General features: G+C 42.3%; 1 protein-coding gene across 4 annotated transcripts in view; it reads left to right on the top strand.

The window, feature by feature from the left end:
- Nucleotides 1-23,546, top strand: part of LOC114029109 (maestro heat-like repeat-containing protein family member 7) — a 42,311-nt gene that overhangs the window by 10,747 nt on the left and 8,018 nt on the right. For all 4 annotated transcript variants that reach the window (XM_027843457.1, XM_027843455.1, XM_027843456.1 and 1 more), the window contains 9 exons: nucleotides 1,787-1,891; nucleotides 2,397-2,532; nucleotides 9,438-9,538; nucleotides 10,595-10,744; nucleotides 13,984-14,135; nucleotides 17,492-17,624; nucleotides 18,127-18,302; nucleotides 20,257-20,394; nucleotides 20,481-20,595. In XM_027843457.1, the coding sequence (XP_027699258.1) occupies nucleotides 1,787-1,891; nucleotides 2,397-2,532; nucleotides 9,438-9,538; nucleotides 10,595-10,744; nucleotides 13,984-14,135; nucleotides 17,492-17,624; nucleotides 18,127-18,302; nucleotides 20,257-20,394; nucleotides 20,481-20,595 (1,206 nt within the window). The remainder of the gene's footprint in view (nucleotides 1-1,786; nucleotides 1,892-2,396; nucleotides 2,533-9,437; nucleotides 9,539-10,594; nucleotides 10,745-13,983; nucleotides 14,136-17,491; nucleotides 17,625-18,126; nucleotides 18,303-20,256; nucleotides 20,395-20,480; nucleotides 20,596-23,546) is intronic.

Genomic DNA, 23,546 nt, shown 5'->3' with positions numbered 1-23,546 from the left:
TATCTATCTATCTATCTATCTATCTATTTATCTATCTGTCTGTCTGTCTGTCTGTCTATCTCTAGGACAGTAATTAGAAATGGTTACTGAACTAAGCCCAGAATTGAATGGGAGGAAAAGAGTGAACTAGATTGCATTTGGGAAATTTCTTAGCATTTTCAACAATCCCAAGCTGTTCCCTGATACAACCCCCCCATTTTTTTTTTGTAACACTAATGTTTTTCTGGTGATACTATAAGACTGAAAATAATGAAGTACTTACCACAAGTACACTGCAGCATATTACCAATAGTGACATGCATTAAAGAAGTGGTATTTGGAATATCATCCAGGGACATGTATGATCAGACCAGTAGGTAGGTTAGTCATGTATGATGAAAGAGAGGGATAACAGATGGTTAGTCTTAGTGATACCCTGGTATCTACCTAATGTCAAAAGACCTAAGAATCCAGTGATTTGATATGTAACCCATGGCTTGAAGCCCATTTTCATGGGACCCTCCTTATTGATGGAGATTGATTACTTAGTGCTTTGTGCAGAGATTCCGGTCTTCTGGCTTCTAGGTTAAAAAGAGGAGACACACAGTTACAGTCACTCTTCAGATCCCTAAAGAGGAAACAAGTCTACAGGTCTCCCTTCTTCCTAAGATCTTACCCTTGGAGCATACCATGCTCCATCTTACTTAAGCATGGAGCACCAAGTAATTGCTCTTTGCCAAAGGGAGAATCCTATGTGATGGGTTATGAGTCGCGGATTACAGATACATCACCCATAGAGAATTTACGTGAGGACAGGGACAAGAACAGCACAAGAGGAGAAGGCATGGACGAGCACCACTGAAAAGAGTAATCACATGTATGGGAGAGTGAATTCCCTGAAGTACTGAAGTAATAATACCATATATTCATATACCATTTTTAACTCCTTCCAAAAGAACTAGAATGTAAAGAGACATTCTTCTTACATAGTGCTTATACATCAAAATGAATGTTGTTCTTGAAAAAGCTTCTCTAGCCTAGATTAGAGTAGCTTGAGGGTCTTTGGTTGTTGTGAGCTTGTTCATAGAGTCCACCATATAATTTAGAGACCTAGGGCTTTACATCTGGAAAGGAACCTTTAGTGTCATCTAGTCCGACTCTTTATTTTTCAGCTGAGGTGAATGACTTGCCCAATGTCACATAGGTAGTAAATGGCAGAGCCAGAGTTAGAACTCATGTGCTGTGATCCCAAGTACAGCATTATTCCTAAGGCAAGATTACACCACACTGCCTCTAGAGGGTTTTTAGCCCAGGGACAAAGGGAAAATTATAGAAACTGTGACTGGAACAGGTATTTTGGGGTGAGGGATGTTGAAAACTGCCTAGACAACTTGACAAATCCAGCTGGTGGAGCCTTTGAGGAGGTGGGGTTGGGGCGTTGTCATTAGCTAAGTGGAATGGCTGATTGCTATAATACTGGCAGGTTAAGGAGCTCATGGTTCAGGCCCTCTACTCTGCTCAGCTCTATACTTGGAAGATACCATGATTTTAAGAAAAATATAGGCTATTCCACAGGCTGTTGGGCAAATGCCCAAACACTCTTTGGGTTAATTCTCTCTTAGAGAGCAGAATGGTAGTGGGTGATTAGGAAAGTGATAGATGAAAAATTAAAAAAAAAAAATCTTTGCTTTGAACCCCATGCCTAGTAAGCTAGAGACAATCCTCACTCCTAGCTTGGCCTCTAGGGAAGGACTGTTGTGTCTTCAAGCAGATGGTGATTCCCATGTATCCTCAATTCTCTTCCTAGATGCTCATGCCCTGGATCTTGTCCAATAAGATCTTTGAGGAAGTCCGGGCTTTGAGAACTCTTTCCCAACAATTGAGATTCATTAGCAGCTTTCCTGTACTAAGAGTGAGTGTCCCAGGGGTTCTGGTTCATGGCATTATCTTCTTCTGTGCTTTGCACATGGCACTGGGATGGACCCTTAGCCATATCCTCCCCTTGAGTTTCCTAGGGGATAGATAGAGGGTGGGTATCCATAAATCTTATAAATTCCTTGCACTGCTCCTTTCTTTACTCTCCTCTCTGGTGGGGTCTGATCTTCTGGGAACACCCATCATTGGGGATAGGGGGAGGATTGGCTCAATGTTTCAAAGTTCTGCCACTGGCTCAAAGAGCCTCCATTTCAACCTTTTCTATATCCTAATTTCCCCATTGAGAAATTGGAGAGAATTCCCTTGCTTCTATAAAGGTGGGGTGAACATGGGGTTTTTGAGAAAAACTTGGTCCATGGTGACCAAAGGCCTTAGAGTTTTAACTCTTGAGAGAGGAGGAAGAAAGAAGTAAAATTGTCATGGGTGGAGTGGAGCTAACTTTAGAGTTTGGAGAGGTAAATGGTTCCAAATCTTTTACAAAGCACCTGGAAAATTTCAAGATTGGTGGGAACTTGATGGGCATCTTGGGCCTCGTCTGTATGGACAGTAACTATGAAGTCAGCACATGGGCCTCAGTAGCACTCCATTACTGCTTCAAATTCTTTGTGAACCAGAGGCGTAAGTGTTGAAGAAAAAAATGTTAATATTATACTCTGTGTTTTAGGGACAATTCTGCCAGAAACAATTTTTATTGATTTAATATTATTCAAAGTCCAAGGACTTCTATTTTAGAGAGAGAGAAATGTTTAATATGATACAATCTTACCCCTCTCCCATGCCCTCAGATGCCTCTCTCTCCAAGATAACTTAAAGTAACCATTTATAGGAATTTTGAATAAGGAAAATGTCATAAAATTATAAAATACAGTTTTGAGTCAACATCCTACTTCGTCTAGTGGAAAATAGTCATATGATCTTTTGGGAATAGCCCTGGAAAACCATCTTCCTAAAAACCATTCATTCCTATTTGACCACTGCTCTCAAAGGCTCGTCCTTGGCTGATCACAGGTAACTTGAAGTAATCAAGAGGACAGCCTCTGATCAATACCTTAATCCCTTCAGGAAATGGGAAAAGAGAGACTGCCTTTAATGGGTCAATGGGTCAATACCCTCATCCTTTCATCCTTCATTGGAAGGGAAAAAGCAAAAACTGAATATGTGATATTTCTCCTAAGTTTACTTACTTTACCCTTAATCCATTTTCTGGGGCCTTTCATTCTTAACCCTGTACACATTTTCCTAAAGGGAAAAGTCTGTAAAAAAGACTGGATAAAACATTATTCCTTAATATTTTCAGTTGAACTGAAAAGGAAGTTTTAAGAATGTGCTTCATAGTGTCACATACCAAGGTGACTACTTAACTATAGTCATAGTCACCTTACTAAGGATCTCACCATACAAAGCAATATTCCTGAGTCATGTTTCCAAAGAGTACCTTATAGATTAAAAGCATAGTAAACTGAAAGCTATTTGAGACATCACTGACCTCATCCCCCACATTTTACAGATCAATTTAAATGGCTTGTCTGACATCAAATGGCTAGCTAGTTAGGGGCAGAGCTAGGACTAGAGCTCAGGTTCCTTGACTCATGGGCTAAAGTATTTTGATATTATTATTATTATTATATTAATATTCTGTATCTTGTGGTCCCCCTCAATCTGGGATCCTCAGTTAGCTATTTGAGGTTCTGTTTTTGAGTCACAATCTTTTCCAAACCTACTCTCCCAAGTCCTCACTGATGACACATTTAGTTCATAACAAAGTTATTTTAACTAAATAGAAATGGAAATTACATAGTCACAGAGCATTTTCATCTTTCCATAAACCTTAAACTCACTCTCCATCAAATATAGAGACACTCAGTGGGAAGAGAGGAGCCTTATTATCCACACATGGGAAGCGCATGGACGTCTACATATGAGGCAATATATGTACAGAGAACATACGTTACCAGAAAATGCAAAGAAAGACAAATGATGACTCTACTACTGCAAAGCTGTTGGTGTCTTCTACTGATGTTCTTTCTCTTTTTTGTTGAACGAGCTCCCCATTGCTCCTACTTCTAATTGGTAGTCAACCTTGGCTATTTTTTGAAGGTCACTGATATGCTGGTAAAGCCTAGACTTACTGTAGTTGCTGTGGTTATAGCTCTTTTAGCCAACTCCACTATCTGTTGAGAGATGGTGTAGTTCAGGGGTGGGGAACCTGCGGCCTTGAGGCTACATGTGGCCCTCTAGGTCCTCAAGTGTGGCCCTTTGACTGAATCCAAATGTCATAGAACAAATCTCCTTATAAAGTTTTCTGCAGTTTTTTTTTCACTCAACCTCAGCAAAGCTTCTCAGTTAATGGTAATGAAGCACACTTATTTTCAGTCAGGCTGAGCCAAAAGGTGCAGTGGCCTCAGCTAAGATCAAGTCTGACCTTTTATTACTTCTTAGAATTTTTTCTGTTAAATGATTCTCTTCTGAATTTTTTGACTGCTTGGTCTTCTACTCTCTCCCCTAAGTCTGTCAATTTAACTTTCATCTAATTTATAATCAGAAACCAATTTTATTTTCATAAGTCTTGTCATACCTCCTGCTTGAAGGTTAATCTGCCCCAGAGCTCTATTTCCTCAAACAGAAAAGTGATTGAGAGGCACTGTGTAAATTGTTTTAAACTCTCTCCCATGGCCCCTCTGTTTTATGAAAATAGCAATTATTGTACTAATTAAAAAGTGAAAAATTCTAAGAAGCTTTCAGGCTGTTGACCTCTGTGTCACTTCCCTCAGTATCACAGCAGAGCTCTCCCTCTCTCTCTCTTTCTCTCTCTCTCTCTTTGTCCTCCCCTCTCCTCTTTCTTCTCCTCCTTCTATCTCTCTCTCTCCTCCTCCTTTTTCTTCTCTCTCCTCCTCTTCCTTTCTCTCTCTCTTCCTCTTCCTTCTCTCTCTCTTCTCTCCTTTCCTCTTTCTCCTTCTCCTCTCTCTCTCTTTCTCGCTCTCCTCTCCTCCTCTTCCTCTTCTTCTCTCTTCTTTCTCCATTTTCTCTCCCTTCCCCTCCCATTCCTTCCCATTCCTTCCCTTCCCTTCCCTTCCCTCCTCTTCCCTTCTCTCTTCTCTTTCCTCTATCTCCTTTCTGTCTTTGTCTCTCTCTCTCCTCTCCCCTTCTTTACAGCTATTACAGCATAATAATTTCATAACTCACATTACTATAGCATTTTAAGGCTGACAAAATACTTTGATTATACCAATCCTATGAGGTAGGCAGTGTGAATATTATCTCCACTTTACAAATGAGAAACTGAGTTTCAGAATGGTTCACTAACTCACCTGGGGTAACACAACTAGCAGGTGTCAAAGCCAGGATTCACAGTTGTATATTTAACAGCCTTGAATTTGTATTGAATAGAGAAGTACTCAGAAAGTCTCTCTTTTACTCATATCTGCAGAGGGTCCTTAAGTCCCACTTAAACTAAAGTGGGAAGATTCTGTGACTACCATACTACCTTTTTTTGGGCCTTGCATAAAAGTTCTATCAAAGAGCCTTTTCACTTCCTCCATTAAAAAAAACATTTACTACTGTGTACATCTAATATATACAGAGTACTGTGTTAGGTACACAAAGCTTAGTTGAGACCAAATCTCTGTCCATGGAGCTTAAGATCTAGCAGGGAAATATGGCACATATACACAGATAACTAAAATACAAAATAACAGAATCAGTACATTTTAGGAGAACAGAAGAAAATACAGGAAGCTTGTAGCCTATGGTGAAACGGGAGGTAGAGACATTTTGAGTTGGTCTTTAAAATGGGGGTAGAAATTAAATAAAGAAGAGAGAGATGGTGAAAATGAATCTGTGTTAGGATTGGAGCATTTGAAATAGAGAGGAGGTATGGGAGAAATGGTAGAAGTGTAAGACCAAGAGGACTCAGTGACTGGATATGAGAGAGAAAAGAGGAAAGAGTCGAAACTGTGGTTTTGAATCTGGGAGGGAGGATGGATGAATAATGGTGCTATAAACAGAAACAGGGAATCTTGAAAGAGAAAGTTGAAGGGAAAAGCTCAAGTCAGTGTTAAACAGTTTGGAGGTGTTAGTAAGGATACCCAGGTAGAGATTTCCTATAAGCAGCTTGAGATGGGGTTCTGAAAGTCAGAAGATATGTGAGGCAGCTAGGTGGTACCCTGGGTAGAGACACTTGAAGTCCAGAAAGTTAAACCAGAGTTTGAATCCATCCTCAGAAACTTGCTAGCTGTGTTACTTTGGGTAAGTCACTTAACCTCAGTCTGCCCCGGTTTTATCATCTGTAAAATGGGTATAATGATAGCACTCACCTCCCAGGGCTGTCAAGAAGATAAAATGAGATATTTGTGAAGTGCTTTGTAAACTTTAAAACACTGTATAAATGCTAGATATTTATTATTATGTGAGTCTGAAGGTCAAGACTGGGACAGATATAATAATAACATTTGTATGGTGATTTAATGTTTAGAAAGCACTTTACAAATGTTTCTTTTATCTTTGTGACAACCCTAGGAGGTAGGTACTATTATTACACCCATTTTACAGATGAGGAAACTGAGGCAGACAGAAATTAAGTGACTTGCCCAGGATCCAGGGGTGTGCTGGAGCCAGTTCAGCCTCTATTTCAATTTACAGATAAGGAAACTGAAAGTTGGGAAGAGGACTAGGATACAGGGAAAGAGACAGAGATGAGGAGGGAGTTCATTCCAGACATCAGGGATGGCGTATGAAAAGGCAAAAACGCCAAATTAACACAAGTATTAATCTGAAAACTGAAAAGTAAAATAGTTACGAGGTGCAGTATTTATGCTAGGCGGTATGTTATAGCAGAAAGAGCACCAGTCTTGGGGTCAGAAGACTCAAAAATTCACAGCCAGGCTCTGACTCCTGCTTATTGTCACTATAGTGAAGTAGTCTCTTAACTTCTCTGACTTACGGCTTCCTTATCTGTAAAATGAATGAATAAATGAAATAGTAAAGGAATGAATGAAAAAAAAAATTAACTTGCTATGTGCCAGCAACTGTGTAAAACACTGATGATGTAGATGCAAAAGACAAGATAATCTCTGCCCTCCAAGAAGCTTCCATTCTAATAGGGGAAGACAATAGATGGAGTGGCGGCCAAGGTGGAGTGTTTTAGTCCCTAGGATGGTGAATGGAGTCATAGGACAATGGATGGATACACCTTCCCTGGAATGATGGTATCCATTTGCTGTTCTCAGAGCAACAGGTGGAAGCCTTGGGGCGGTATAGGCACATGATCATGACTAGAAGGCAGAGTGGTAGGCCTGGGGCCAACTACATATAGTGAACTCTTTCCAATCATGGCCTCAGAACCCTATCATTTGGAGCTGGGGACCAGGTTGGAGGTAGTATGTGGCAGGATCATGGAAGGAAGATGACTGGAAAGAAGAGGATAATATCTACTCCACCTCATGGAAGTGTTGTCGGGAAAATACTTTGTAACCATTGAAATGCCATAGAAATGAGAGCTATTAGTATGATGTATCATTAATTGTACCATCTGGTACGGGTGGCTACCCTCTGGGGGCTTTCTGACCTGCCAATTTACACGAGGAACATCCCCCCCACCCCCTCCCACTTGCCTTCTACCCCTTTCTTTGATCAGTGTAACTATTGCCTCTGGAAAGGGCATGCCAATAAATTCCACTATTGTTCCATTCGTCATCCCTGTAACTTCCCAGACCAAAACTTTATTTCCTGGCATTTACTCTCTTGTATTGTCTGCGCCATTTGAATGTAAGCTTCTTGAGATCAGAGCCTATCTTGCTTTTGTATTTGTATTCTCAGCACTTACCATAATGCTTGGCACATAGTAAGCACTGAATACTTTTTGATCTGGAATCAGCAAGTGCACCTCATTCTGGGGGCATGGAGACTCTTTCTAGACCGTACCTTTCTCTTCCCACTGTGTGGAATCACTCTCTAATCACCATCTTTGATCCCCTGGACATGCTGGAGGAGAAAACAAGGGAGAGGACAGCAGATCTCACACATGCCCATTCCTCTGGCCCCTGCCCACCAGACAGCAGGCTCCTCATGACTGCCTGAGGGAAGAAGACAAATTTTGAATCTGGTTTAAATTAGGTTTTGGGGGAAGTTTATATAAAATCATTAATTATGAAAACAATAGATTTCACTACCATAGCTCAGAGCTCTAAACTAGGATTGAAAATCCTAACTGTTATAGGCAGAAGGGTCAAATCTTGGTTGCTGTTTTTCTCTACACCAATGCCAGCCATTCCTCACCCCTGCACCTGTTCCATTGCTAGGTTTCTGTTCACAAATTAAGATATGATACACATAGCAGTTATGGTTGGTCATGATTTTGTATCAAGGGTACAATAGCTTTCAAGTTACTTCAAAACACAGAAATTACCAACAGCTCAGAGAAATAGATAAATCACGAAGGAAATACCTGTTGGTTACAGGCAGAGGGGGGAAAGATAATTAAACCTTCACTGTCCCTTTGCTGATCTCAGATCTAGTCTGTTCTAGCCATACTATGGCTCACTGGGTTTAACTAGGCAGGTGGGGAGAGTTCCGAATCAATTAATCAATAAAGGCCTTTCATTAAGTGCCTACTATGTGCCAGGCGCTGTACAAAGTACTAGGGATACAAAAAGAGACAAAAGACTGTTCCTACCTTACAGTCTAAATCTTATTACATCTTTACCTCAGTCTCAGACCCCATGAAAAGTGCTTGCCAGAGACATTCTCTCTCCCCAACCATAAGTCTCAGTGTACCAGCTTGCTGCCCTTGTATCTTCCTCTCTGCTCTGCCACACGGCCATTTTACCTCAGCAGCCTCCCACAAGAGCCAAGTTGTTTATTCTTGCAGTCATAATCCAAGAAGTTCCATTGCTAAGGAACCTAAGGAAATTTGACCTCTGTCTCAAAGGCACTTGGGTTACACATTCAAGTGTTGGATGAGTAGCAGCTTTTAATAAACTGACCCCTGGCAACACTAATCAATTTACAGAACTGTGAGATCATTGATTTAGAGCTGGAAGCTGTGGTGTGTCAGAGCTGGCTCAAACCAGCTCATGAGCCCATTGTTAAATTTTCAAAGTGAACATTTATACCTTGGATAGCAAGCTACAAAGCAGAGCTTGGTTTATTTTTTTTAATTGATTATCTGGACTTAAGAAAGTAATGGAAAAAATTAAATAATCCAGATTAAACTTGTAAGTATATCACATATATATGTGTGTATTGCCTTCCCTGCCTCACTGTCATTTTACAAATGAAGAAATTAAGGCCTAGAGAGGTAAGAAGGCAGAGATGTGCCACATTGTTTCTTGTATTCTTTTCCTAGAGGCCTGGTTGCATGGGAATTTGCCCACCCTGTTGGGCAGAAGTTGTCCAACCTTGATGTCTGTCTCTGAGGTTGGGAAAGAAGTGGGAGTAGGGAAAGAGGTGGGAAAGGAGGCCTGCTTTTCTCTCTCCCTCCAATGGAGGAAGGCTGTGCTCCTTAATGGTGACTTTGTGGATCCTAGAATCGGTTCTGAAGAATGAGGAAGAAAGGCGCAGACTCCTAAAAAACTTGCAGAAGAATTTCCAAGCAGATTGGACCACCAGCCTGCAGTATATTGTTATGGTAACCCTGACTCTCCTCACATAGCCTGGACTGGGATGCTATTTAGTGGGGGTTGGGGGAGAGGTTAGAGTGGGTTATGGGGCATATCTTGATCTCAGGTCCCATCCATAAAGCCTAAAACCTCATGATCAGCTGGGAGGCTCTCTCCGGAAGTTATTTGTGGGTTAGAGTTTTAGCCATGGGGCAAATTCTTTAATTGGAAATATAATTAACTCTTTCATCTCTATCCATAGACATTATTCTTTGTTATTTCAGTCTTAGCATATCTTTCATCTCATTCATGCATGCATTAAATAATTTTTCTTTAAACTCCTATTATGCATATTCAAGGCACTATGCTAGATTCTGTCAGGGTTACAGAGATAGACAGGACTTGACTTCTCCCTTTAAGGACCATCTAATATCTTAGCAACAAGATAGGGATAGGAGAGTTATTTTTGATAGCTTTGATTTACCTCCTCATCACCTTGTCTGACTCACTGCTTGCATGGTGGCCTGCAGAACTGTAGGAGCTAAGAGATGGTAGAAGTTCTTCCCCTTTGTAGCTAAAACATCTAATTGATTCCCCTTCAAGAGAAGTAACTAGGCCTTCTAGCCTAACCCTTTAGAGACTACTATTATCCTCAGGCTGGTGCCCTGCTGAGTATAAATAGAGGCGATGCTGTTGGTCAGTCTGCCATTTTGTAAAGGACGGTAGCTGGAGATGAATGGAGAAAAGAGGGAACCCAGTAATTTCCTCTTTCTTTTGTGACTTTTTTGTGCTGAAATGGTAACAGTTCTTCCAAACATTGTATTCAGATGGTCCCTAAACTGAAAATGCATACTAAAGTTAAAATAGAAATCCCTTTTGGATCATTTTCTATTCTAAATAATCTTATCCTTTTAACCTAGAGAATAGAGAGTCTATTATACTTTGCATTTGGGCCTTGCGTTTGTGGCTGCCTGAATCTGTCTTCAGAACAAGCTGCATAAAGAGAAGCCTTTGTTCCCATCTGGGAGGAGTCGGGGGAGGAAGAGCCCTTATTGAAGGGCTACCTGATGCTGTTCTTCCTTTAGTTCTTCAAGATATTTCTGAACCCCGATGAGAGGACAACCATTTTTACATTGTGTGTGAATGCCATGACTGCTGGTAGCAGGTATAACACCTGGGCAGCTGTTCAGATGTTGGAGATGATCATAGATGAGCCTCTTCCTGAACTCAGCAAGGTAGGGAAACTAAGAATATTTTGGCTTAGGGTCTTCCTAAGGCAGTTTCTTAACTTTGGGATCAATGAACTTGGTTTAAAAAATTTTTTTTGATGCACTTATCAGGAAGGCTGAGGCTGGTGGATCACTTAAACTTAAGAGTTCTAAGCTACAGTAGGGCTAATATTGATCAGGTGTCCACATGAAGTCTGGAAGCAATATGGTAGCCTCTCACCCCTACCTCCCACCCCCCAAGCAGGAGGTTATCAGGCTGTCTAAAGACAGCCCAGTGTGGAAATTGAGCAAGTCACAGTGGGCTTGTGGGGTTGGGTGAGAGAGTGGCTGTGGTATAATAGAAATAATTCTAATTAAGGTGGAGTGCCAAAGGCTTTGCTCTCGGGTGGAGAGTTGCTCCAGAGTTGAACATTTAAATGGCCCGCCAATAAATAATTTTATTTTTCTGAGGAAGGAAGCAGACTCCCCCACAGGATGTGGAGCCTGGGGGTAGGAAGATGAGCTGGACTTGGATTAAGTCCGAGCCAGTGATAGGATGGTGAGAATGAGGTCTAGTGGAGGTCCAGTGGCTCCCCAGGAAGGGATAGTGCCCATTCTTTCAGTTTTCTCAGGGAGAAGTTAAATTTCCACTGAGAATTGGGTTCTAATCCCTGCTGTGACAACACTAACTCTGGGATTGCTTCTCTATAAAATGGAGTTGATCCATATGGTTCCTAAGGTCTCTTCCAGACTCCAGATGGAGTCTGTGGGACTCCATCTGATGCCACCTCAGCTCAGCTTTACTTTCAGTAAGAGGTGGATGAGCTGTCTTTGTGACTGTGAGCGAGTCAAAGTCATTCCTCAAGGCTGAAGGGGAAGGTTCTGTTTCTCTTTCATAAAACCAAGGAATTAAGGACTGGTTGATCCCTGCAGGCCCTTCCAGCTCCAACATGATACTTTGAGGGCTTCTGTGTGTGTGTTAGGGGAACGGAGAGGTGGGGAATTGCCAGCCCACTTCCAGATCTCCTTCCAAAAGCATATTTGCCCTAAAGCTTACCACTTCATCTGCAATCCTGGTTAATTAGGCTTCTGAGATGCTAAACAAGAAGAAACAATTAATTATCCTTGATAGCTAAGGTCACTTAAGAGGTTCCCAAATAACCCTCAATCAACAAGGACTTATTAAGACCCTGTTTTACATAGGCTACTGAGCTAGGCACTGAGAATAAAAAATGCAACAATCCCTATTTGCAAGGGTTTTAGGTTCTAATGCCTGGCAAGCAGTCAACAAGCTTTTATTAAGCACTTACTATATACCAGGTAGTGTGCTAAGCACTGGGGATACCAATATAAGCAAAAAGAAAAGGCACTTCCAGCCCTCAAGGAGTTTACATTCTAATGGACAGCACATTAAAGGGAGCTGAAAAGTCAGGCAGAATGAGAAAGTACTCTTGAGGTGACATAGTGACAAAGTCCTGAGAGTCTGATGTGTAGCTGGAGAAGAGATAAGAAGTACATAAATAAATACCTACAGCAGAAGTATAAAGTGAACCATATAAAGGGAACTTTCTGGGGGATGTCCTGAGCCATCTTTAACCCAACATGTCTCAGAATGGACTCTGTCCCTAAACCCTTCTGTAGAGGCAGTTAGGTAACAGTGTATAGAGGGCTGAGCCTGGAGTCAGGAAGACTGGGGTTCATGTCCAGCCCCAGACACTTTATAGATGTGTGACCCTGGGCAAGTCATGTAACCTCTGCCTTAGTTTCCTCAACTGTAAAATAGGGATGATAACAGCACCTGCCTTCCAGGGTTGTTGTGAGGATCAAATGAGATAATATTTGGGAAGCACTTGATTAGCACAAGTGCCTGGCACATAGTAGGTGTTACCTCTTGATCAGTGGTATCAAACTCAAATAGAAAGGGCACTGGGGAGGGGTGGGTAGAAGACAATTCATACATAAGAATCTCTGCTGGCCACATACTGATTTAGTTTAAAAATGTAACATTATCTGCACGGGGGAGTGTTGCTGATGGGCTGCCTGTTTGCCACCATCAGCCTCCCTCTTTCTCTCCCTGAATCAAGTCTCTGCCCACTGCAGTCCATCCTACATTTTGCTGCCCTTGTGGCAGCAAACTCCAGTGGCCTTCTTTTGCCTCTGGGATAAAATGTCCTTTACGTCCTGGCCTGAGCCAGTTCAGCTTCCTTGTGCATTACTCTTGTCCTGCATTCTGTGACCCAGCCAAACACGAGGAGGGACAGAGTGTCTCTGCACTGGTGTTCCCCCACCCCTGACCTGCTGTCCCTTCCTGACCCACCTCACAACGTTCCTCTCTTCCTTTAAGCTGCAGCTCAGGCACCATCTAAGTCTGTACTTGTTCACTTCCTACTTGAGCTGTATACATGTACTTGTCTTCCCCATTAGAATGTAAACACCTTTCAAGTAGGAATGGTTTTATTCTTTGAATCCTCAGTGCACAGCACAAAATAGGAGATTACTAAATACTTGATTGGATGTAGGGTGAGGGGGAGCTGCAGCTTTCACACCTACAGCCTTCTGGTGTCCTGAGGTCTCTCTCTTCCTCTACAGCAGGGCTTCTTAACCTGGGGTCTATGAATTTGTTTTTTAAAAAACAATTTTGATGTCTGTTGTTGTTCAGTCATTTCCAGTCATGTGTGACACCTCATGATCCCATTTGGGGTTTTCTTGGCAAGGATACTGGAGTATTTTACCATTTCCTTTTTCAGCTCGTTTTACAGATGATGAAACTGAGACAAACAGGGTTAAGTGACTTGCCCAGGGTCACACAGCTAGGAAGTATCTGAGACCAGATTTGAACTCAGGAAGATGAGTCTTCCAGACTCCGAGCCTCGTCTTCTATCTGCTGTACCACCTAGCTGCCCCAATTGATATCTATATTTAAATATAATTAGTTGATTTCCTTTGTAATCCTACATATTTTATTTTGTGCATTTATTGACATTGCTCTGAGAAGGGGTTCACAGGCTTCACTAGACTGTCAAAGGGGTCTGAGACACACAAAAAAGGTTATGAACTCTTGCCCTTTGGGGTGATGCCTTCCCTTCCCCTTCCCCATCCAGGGGTTCTTTTCATGCTGCTTGTTCTAGACTCTATTTACAATTCTTGCTTCAGATGCAAAAAATTTCTCTTTATGCCTCTGAGGCCCATTACTATTGACTTGCATTAATCTAACAGTGAGGAGCTGAGAGGCTCCCAGGAGGAACACTGTCCCCACCTCCATTCAGGTGCCAGAACTGATCGAGACTATTCACAGCAATCTGAACTACATAAAAGATTCCAGTGCCATTCAAATCATTGAGAAGACTCTTCAAGAACTAGCCCATAAGTATCCTGATGAGGTCATACTAATGTTGATCACCATCCAAGATAATGTACAGTAAGTCAATGCTACCAGCTCCAGACTAACCTAGGATTCCCTCTCCATCCCCCCAACCTTAGGCTGTCCCCCCCTCAGACTTCTATTACTGTTTCGGTCTAGGGGTATTGGGAACCCTGAAATGCAAGGGTACAGGGTATGGGTCTGCCTTGAAAGAATTTGACCACTCAAGCCTTCTTTCAGTCCAGGTAGCTAGTTTATTATGACACTGGTTGGGGTGGGTGAGACTCCTAGTGAGTCTACAGTATTTGTGATGCCAATAAAAGCGGGCAAGATTTTAAGCATCTGTGCATTTGGTGGTGATAAAATTGGTACTTTTATACGGAAAGGCTGTGGGAAGAACTGGATGGGATCTAGGAGTGGCAAGTAGCCTGGGTGAGCCAGCTCTAGACAATAGGGCCATAATGAAAGGACAGTTAAAAGGATTATTGACTGGGATGAGCCAGGTGCCTCAGGCAAAAACCAGAGATCTGGGTTCAGGGGCTTTGGAGTCCAGGTCCCAAAGACATGGTCTTTTCCTATTAGGGGTTCAGTGCATATCCCATCATTACCTCTTCTCTCTGTCCTAGTTAGAGCCTTTTTTTTAGAGCCTCTTTGCCCACTTTCAGTCTCCCATTTCCAACTGCCTGTGAGATATCTAGAACTGGAGGTGTTGCAGATGTCTTAAACTCAACAGGTCCAAAACCGAACTCATTCTCTTTCTTCCCAAACCCTATTCCTTTCTAGACCTCCACCATCTTCCCAGTCCCCTAAGCTCTCAACCTAGCGGTCATCCTCAACTCTTCAATCTCTTACTTCTCAATCTGTTGCCAAGGCTTCTCTTCAACTTCTCCAACTGTCTCCTCTTCTCTCCTCTGACACTGCTACCATCCTGGGACTGGCCCTCATCTCCTCAAGCCTGGACCACTGAAATGGTCTACTGATTGTCCTGCCTGCCTCAAATCTCTCCCTACTCCAGCTTTCCTCCATTCAGCCACTAAAGTGATTTCCTCCCCCTCCATTCAGCCACTAAAGTGATTTCCAGTAAAGGGAAGGTTGGACTATGTCAAACCCCTCCCCCCCTTCCAAATCCTGTATGGTGTTCAAAGCCCTTCATTATCTAACTCTCCTCCCCCTATAACTTTCTAATTCACTTATCTTTACTCCCTTCCCCACCACTCCCAGGCATTTTCTCTGGCTCTCCCCCATTCCTGGAATGTTCTCTCTTTTCTTCTCTGCCTCCTGGCTTTACTGGCTTCCTTTAAATTCCAGCTCAAATCCATGCCTTCTCTCTATTGAATACCTATCTATCTATCTATCTCTATTTTTTTATTTATAAATTTATCTGTTGAGGATCTATTTAGTTTATTTGTACATAGTTGTTTTCAAAGCATCATGCCTATTAGATTGTGAGCCCTCCTTGAGGGCTGGGACTGTCTTTTCCCTTTCTTTGTATCCCCAGTGCTTAGCATTGTGGCTGGCACATAGTAGGTGCTTAATAAATGTTTATTAACTAGTCTCCTCCAGACCTTCTCCCATCCAAGTTGGGATTCTGGATCTCATCCATGCTTGCTTCTCTGTTAGGTCCCAAGAATTCAGGGGCAAGGGGCAGGGAGGGCATGATTATCTGTATGGAACGTAGGGCTTCTTGAGGGGTAGGTCCCTGAGAATGCTGCCCTGCATAGTTCTGGCTCCTCAACAGCCTTGAGGACAGCCCATTCACTTTTCTGAAGGTGCCTGGAAGAGCTGATCAGGTTAGAGAAGAGCGGTAATGAGACACCTCAACCCTGCTCCATGCTTTAGTATGGATCAGTCAGTAAGATGAATTCTCTCTGTGGCATCTTCTTCCTACTCAGGCTGCTTCTCTTTTCCTCCTTCAAGGATCAAAAGTTATGGTAGACTCCAAAGCTTGGGAATCTGAGCAGGTCATTTCCCTGAGTCTCTGTTTCCTGTGTGTATGACTAAAGGCAGATTGCGCTTAATTTGTTCTTTTTTTAAAAAAAATTACAGTAATTAATTTTTAGTTAACAAGTATTTATTTTCTCTTCCGGCCACCCTACCCCCTTTAATTGAGCAATTCTTTGAACAAATATGCATAGTCAAGTAAAAATAAACCCTGACCTTGGCCATGTCCAAAAATGTATATTTCATTCTCCATCTGGAGTCCATCACTTCTTTGTCATCATAAATCCTCTGGAATTATAGTTGGTCATTGCATTAGCCAGAGTTCTTAAGTCTTTCAAATTTTTTTGTCTTTACAATGTGGTTGCCACTATATAAATTGTTCTCCTGGTTCTGCTTACTTCACTCTGTATCAGTTAATACAAATATTCTGAGGTTTCCCTGAAAGCATCCCTTTCATTCCTTATAGTATACTAATATTGCATGAATTCATATGTCATAATTTGTTCAGCTGTTCTCCAATTGATGGGCATCCCTTTAGTTTCTGGTACTTTGCTACTACAAAAAGAGCTGCTACAAATATTTTGTATCTGTGGGCTCTTTTTCTCTTGATCTCTTCGGGATATAGGATGAATAGTGGTTTCACTGGGTCAAAATGTATATACCCTTTGGTGACTTTTGGGGTATAGTCTTGCTTTCCAGAATGGCTAGACCAATGACATATTAATGCTCCCATTTCCTTCCAGCATTTGTCTCCAATGTTTGTCATTTTCCTTTTTAGTCATTTTTCCCAGTCTGATGGACATGAGGTAAAACCTCAGAGTTGTTTAATCTTTGTTCCTCTAGTTATTAATGATTTGGAGCATTTTTTTATGTGGTTGTTGATAGCTTGGTTTTCTTCCTTTGAAAAATGCTGTCATATCCTTTGTCCTTAATGTGATCTTTATAATGGACATTTATTAGCCAATGAGAGATTGTATAAGACTCTGGGGTTGAAGTGAAAGGAAGGGAGGGAGATGAAGAGAAGGGATGAGGGAAGGAGAGAAAAAGGAAGAAAGGGAGGAGGGAAAAAGGAATGAAAGTAGAATGTAACTTTCTTACAGGCAGGGACTGTTTTGTTTTTAAATTTTCTATTCCTAGCACCTCAGAGGCCCTCCCCGCATACTGGCTGTGTGACTCTGGGAAAGTCACTAGTGCTTAGGATACTGTCTTGTGTCTACATAGTAGGTGTTTAATAGATACTGCTGCATTGAATTGAAGAAGAGAAGGGATGGTGAGACAAAAGGGGAAAAGAAGGGAACAAGAGGAAAGAAAAAAAAAAGGAAAGGATAGTAGGACTCCCAAGGGGGAGAGGGAGCCAGGCAAAACCTTTTTCCTCCTGATGCTTTGTGGAACCTGCTCCAAATCAGCAAGGGCAGCAAGACCCTCAGAAAGGCTGAGGGGGCCTAACTGAGGACGGCTTTCCAACCCCACAGAAATCGAGAGCTGTGGAAGATCCTGGCAGCCTCCTCCAGTGGCTATGCTACCATCCTGAGTCATCTGCTGAAGAGGCTGTCTTTTCAGGATCCCAAGGAGCCCACTCAATCTTTGGAGATCAGCTCCGTGCTGGTACAGTGACTGCAGATGGAAAGCCAAGGGCATGGGGACTTGGAAGCAGAACTCCTGAACTCCTTTTGGTTGTCCTTGCTTTGTCTACAATCCCTGGGGGCAAAAAGATTTGGGGAACACTGGGAGGGAGGTTGGGCCTCATTAACATTCTAATGGTGATTGTGCTGGGCTGGGAGTCAGGAGACCAGTTGTGTAAGCTATAGGAAGACACTGAATATCTCTGCGTCTTCCTTTTCTCCCTTGTGGAAAATGATCCGTGCCCCTGCCTAACCCACAGGGAAACTTGGGATAGTACTGTGAAAGTGCTTTGAAGGGCAGAAAATGAAAAGCTAGAGAAGGCCTTCAGTACCTCAGATAGACGTAGTCTTGACACATTGTAACTGTGAACTGCACTGAGGGAGTTAGGTTACAGTGGCTTTTTAAGGGATAGAACTCCCCCAGCGGATTTGAGGTGAGTAGGCCAAATGCAAGTGATAACACCGATTTCTCTCTGCTCCTTCAGGCCAGCAGGGCTCTCAATGAGCTGCTTTTGCAATCCAGTTCCAAGTTAGAGGTGGAGACCCTCTACCCTTGGCTGTACATGGCCCTCCTGTCCCTGATCTCCTTCCTCGTGTTTGAAGGGGGCAGCAAGACCTTTGACAAGCAGCCAGGGCTGCCTGAAGGGATGAGCCCTGTGAGGTACTCTCTGCAGAATCATAGGATTTCAGAGTTAGAAGGGACCTTGGAAATCATCAATCGCAACTGTTCCTTAAGAGGAATCCCCTATGCACCACTGCTGACAAGTGGCCATCCACCCTTTATTGAAAGACCTCCAGTGATGGGAGGGAAAGGCCTTTTAAGGCTGCCTGTTCCACTTTAGGATTACCACCAGTTATTAGCAAGTTCTTCCTTATATATCTATAGGTATTGGTTCTGCCCTTTGGGGCCAAGCAGAGCAAGTTTAATCCCTTTTCCCTCTCATAACCCTTCAAATGCTTATCACAGCCCCCTTAAAATTTCTTTTTTACAAGCTAAGCTTCCCCACTTCCTTCCACCAATTCTTATTTGTCCTGTTAGTCAGTCTGTTTACCATTGAGCCCACTGTCTTTTGGAGGTATTCTAGTTTTTCAATATCCCTCCTATGTGGTGCCCAGAACTGAACCCAGTCCTTCAGCTGTGTTCTGACCAGGGTAGCAGAGTACAGCAGGGCTTCTGTCTCCCTTGTTCTGTACCCTGGACTTCTAGCCCAAGATCACATTATTGACTCGTAGTAAGCTTTTATTCTGTGAAACCCCCAGGCCTTTTTCATGTGAAGTGTTGTCTAGACAAGCCTCTCCCATCCCATATATGGTGAGATTGATTCTCTTAACCTGAAGTGCAAGGCTTTGCAGTCATCCTAATTGAACTTTTTTTTTTTTAACAACACAGTGCCCAAGCACTTAATAAATGCCAGTTCATCAATTGATTATTAGATTCAGCAAATCACTCTAACCTATACATATTTTTTTGGATATCTTATTCTGTCATCCAGTGTGCTGTCCATCCCTGCTCTGTGTCATTTACAAATTTGGTAAGCATGTCATCTTTATCTTCATTCAAGTTATTAATTGAGTAGAGCAGAGCTAATGACAAATTCTCTGGCACACTCCCCTGGAGACTTCTCTCCAGACTGACCTTGAATCAATAGTCATCTACACTTTGAATTTAGTCATTCAATTGATTACAAACTGACCTAATTTTACTCTCATCTAGTTTACATCTCACTATCTTGTTCACAGGCATGCCCTATCCAGTACACCCGTGATGTCAAACTCAAATAGAAGGGGATCCCTGCAGGCACACAGCCTTTAAAAGCTACAAATTACCATTATCTATGTTGTAGTGTATTTTTATTTGTTTTGCTAAACATTTCCTAATTACACTTTATTCTGATTCTGGCTACACTCTGGAGTCTTACCTACAGCTCATCACCAGCAGGAATCTGACCCCTCTGTATGTACCACTCAGCTGTAGGAATAGAATCTGTACCAGGGAGCAGCATGATGCAAAACCATACTGACCTGGGAGTCAGGAGACCTGAGTTCTAGCCCAGCTCTGCCGGTGGCTTACTGTGTGACCTAGGTCATGTCACGTAACTTCTTTGGGCCTCTGTTTCCTCATCTGTAAAATGGTTACTTGAAAAAAATGACAATGTGTTTCTATAAACCACAAAGTACCATATAAATGCATAGGCTATTACTAGCACCTTGTCCATTGTCTGTAGGTGCTTAGTCCCTGTGGCCCTTCCTAGTGCCAATATACTATGCTTCTAAGAGATATAGCAGATTCCTGTATTTGGATATAATAATAATAACTAGCATTTATATAGTGTTTTAAGATCTCCAAAGCTTTTTACATGTGTTAACTCATTTATGAGTATGTAGTACAGATTACTGAGCAAGGAAGAAACTTCTGAACCTTAGTTTTCTTATCTACAAAACAGGTATAACTCTTGTCTTTCTATTTTACTGGGGTGTTTTGGGCAAAAGTTAAATGAATGAATGTATGTGAAAACACTTTGAAAATTGTAAAACATTTTACTGATATAAGGGATGATTGTTCTTGCTAAGGAACAGTTGGTAGGTGACCTCCCCACCCTTTGCCATTTTCACAGCTGTGTCATTGAGTCCCTGAAGACCTTGATCTCTTCAGCTGGGTATGAGTACCAGGTGTCTTTCATGCAGAATTACAGGACCTGGGAGCTGCTGACTGAGCCAGAGGGATACCTGGAGGGAATCTCCATATTAGCCAAGTAAGCCTTCTCTTTGGGGCCAACATCTTGGGCTGCCCTCCTGTGTGACTTAGACCCTGGATCCTGTTCTCTGCTTCCCATGACAGGTCTATGACCATGAGGAGCTGCTGGCACATTCGCCCTATTGTTAGTCTCATCTTAAACATCCTCAGCGGGAATGAAGTTGGGAGTTTCGTTACCGCCTTGGCTGTCTTCGCTGAGGTCTGTGAAACTCAGTAAGGGATTGTTCTGGAGCGCCTGGAGACAGGAAGAAGGGTGGCCTGGGCTCCTGGGGAAGGCAGAAATTGCTCTAGATAGAGACTCCCTTAAGAGAAATTCCAAGATGGTGCCACACTGGTGAAGAAACAACCCAGACACCCAGGTTTTTCCTTATTCCAAGGATGATGATAGCAATGATAATAACAATAGCTATTTTTTATACAGTGCTTTAATGTTTGTAAAGCATTTTGCATATGTCATCACATTTGGTTCATACAATGACCCTGGGAAGTAGATGTTGTATTTTACAAATGAGGAAACTGAGCCTGAGAGAGGATAAGTGATAATAGAGTGAGAGCTTGAAGGAATCTCAGAGGTCTAGTACAATCCCCTTATTTTACACATAAGGAAGCTGAGGCCTAGAGAGGTTCTGTAGCTGACTCAAACCCAGGTCCTCTGCCTCCAAATCCATCCCTCTTTTCATTATACCACACTGCTTAATTCAGTTTGCTGAGCACTTGCGCTGTGGGGGCCAAGGCAGGGTCCCTGACCTCTGGGAGGTCATAGTTCAAGGGGTAGGCAAGACCGAGACCCAAACAGCTGCCACTTAAAACGCCTGTACAATGGGGACACAAAACTGTCCCCATTGATGATGACAAGAAGGCTTCCTCTTAACTGGAGAGATCAGAGGAAGCTTCATAATGTGACATTTGTGTTGGGTTGGTCTTATGGAGTTGATTCCTGTTGATTTGGACCAGGGACCCCAAGATCTTCTTTGATTGATTCAGGAATGATCTGGGTCAGAAGCCATCAAAACAAACAGAATCTAGGGACTCAGATGAAGTGAAGCAGTGAGTCCAGCAAAAATCAGGTAGCAGGCCTAACTACCCTTCCCTTCCCTTGCCTATTAAGGCTAATAGCAGAAGTGAGAGCAAAGGTGAGCTCTGTTTTTTCAATGAGATATTTTTCTTCTCTTGACTTAGTCAGATAGGAAAGAGAGAGAGTTGGAGGTAGCCAGAGACATGGTAGAATAATAATACCTAGTATTTGGAGGAGACAACTAGGTGGTGCAATGAATAGAGCTCAGGAAGGAGTCAGGAAGACCTGAGTTCAAAGCCCACCTCAGACACTGACTAGCTGTGTGACCATGGGCAAATGACTTAATCCTATTTGCCTCAGTTTCCTCATCTGTAAAATGAGCTGGAGAAGGAAATGACAAACCACTCTAGTATCTTTGCCAAGAAAATCCCAAATAGGGTCACAAAAAGTTGGGCACAACTGAAACAACTGAACAACAATAATAAAAGTATTTGGAGATGGATAAATAAGGAAAAAAGCAGATGGGTATTTACAAATTTTGTACTTAAAGTTCAATGGGAAACTTTTGTCGAGAGTGCGTCAATATTTTTTCATGTGAATTATTCTTCATCAGTGTTCCTGTGCCAATTGTGACATCTAGTAATTCACATCAGTATATTCTCAGCAGCTTCTTCATGTTTCCATTTCAACATTCTTAGTTCAATGTTTCCTAATTAGTTTATTGGTCAGGGGGTCCATGTTGATGTGCGTGATATAACCATCACTGGTTGAGGTCTGGGACCTCTACCCGTGAACACACCCAGGATTTAGGGGCTTCCCCTTCAAGGAAAGAGCACAGGTTGAAATAGCTTGGTATGATGGAACCAACATTGAACATGGAGCAGTAGGCCTCAGTGAGCCAGTTTGTCGTAAGCATTTATTAAGCACCTACTATGTGCTAGGCACTGTGCTAAGTGCTGGAGATACAAAGAAAGGCAAAAGAGTCAAGTTCTAGCTGTCATCCCACCATCTGTGTGACCTTGAGCAAGTTGTGTTCCCTTCCTGAGCCTCAAACTCCTCATTTGTTAAGTGAGGTAAATGATCATATTGGGCTTGCTTACTTCACAAGGTTGTTGTGAAGAAATCACTTTGTTATCGCTAAAATAAGATATGTGGATATTTGTGTAAGCTGTCAGTATGTCCTAAAAGGGGCTTCTAAGTTTTCTCAGCTGGTCTGTGTCACCCAGAGTCACCTTGAGCAGGTGATTGATGGGGCTGCTTCTTTGGCTGGCCTCTACCAGTAGGCTTAGTGGTTTAAACCTCGACACTAAGGACATACCACTGGTGGTTTTGTTTTTTAAATCAAGAGAGATATTTATCATAATAAAATTAGTTAATTCACTTATCAAACATAAAGAATACAATCTTGAACAGACAGATAAAAAAGCATTCTCCATACAAATAGGCATGCTCTACCATTTTCTAACCTCACTGTGGCAACTGCCCTGGGGGTCCCTGCAAAATGAGAGGGTAGGACTAGAGCAGCAGCTCTCACTGTGGTCCAAGGACCCTCGGGAGGTAGTGTATGATGTCAGAACTATTTTCATAATAATACCAAGGTGTTTTCACTTCCAAAATGGAAAATGTAGATATACTATATAGATTAGCCTACTTCTGGAGACCTTCCTACAGGTGTGTTGATAATTGGTGGGTACCACACAGCACAAAGGCTTGTAAACCTTACTCTGGCCACCCAACATGCCAACCTCTTCTACCGATCCCTTTTCTTACACCACTTCCTCATTGCAAGACATCACAGGGAATCTACTGCACTCTGCTTATCTCTACCACGCATCTCTCTGTTGCCTTTTGGATCACTTGTTTTTGTTTTTGTTTTTTTGTATTTTTTTGGCTAGGCAATGGGGTTAAGTGACTTGCCCAGGGTCATATAGCTGGTAAATGTCAAGTGTCTGAGATCAAATTTGAACTCAGGTCCTCCTGACTCCAAGGCCGGAGCTCTATCCACTGCACCACCTAGCTGCCCCCCTTTTGGATCACTTGAAACTGTGATTCTTTGGAAATTGTGGTGTTCTAAGACTGGCAATCATATACCATCATTAGAGGAATAGTGTGATGTTAAAAAAACAGACACAAAA

Source organism: Vombatus ursinus, unplaced genomic scaffold (genome assembly GCF_900497805.2).
Source record: "Vombatus ursinus unplaced genomic scaffold, bare-nosed wombat genome assembly UNPS02014909.1, whole genome shotgun sequence".
Lineage (NCBI taxonomy): Eukaryota > Metazoa > Chordata > Mammalia > Diprotodontia > Vombatidae > Vombatus > Vombatus ursinus.
Note: the sequence above shows the minus strand (reverse complement) of the source record. Positions and strands in the feature narration are given on the sequence as shown.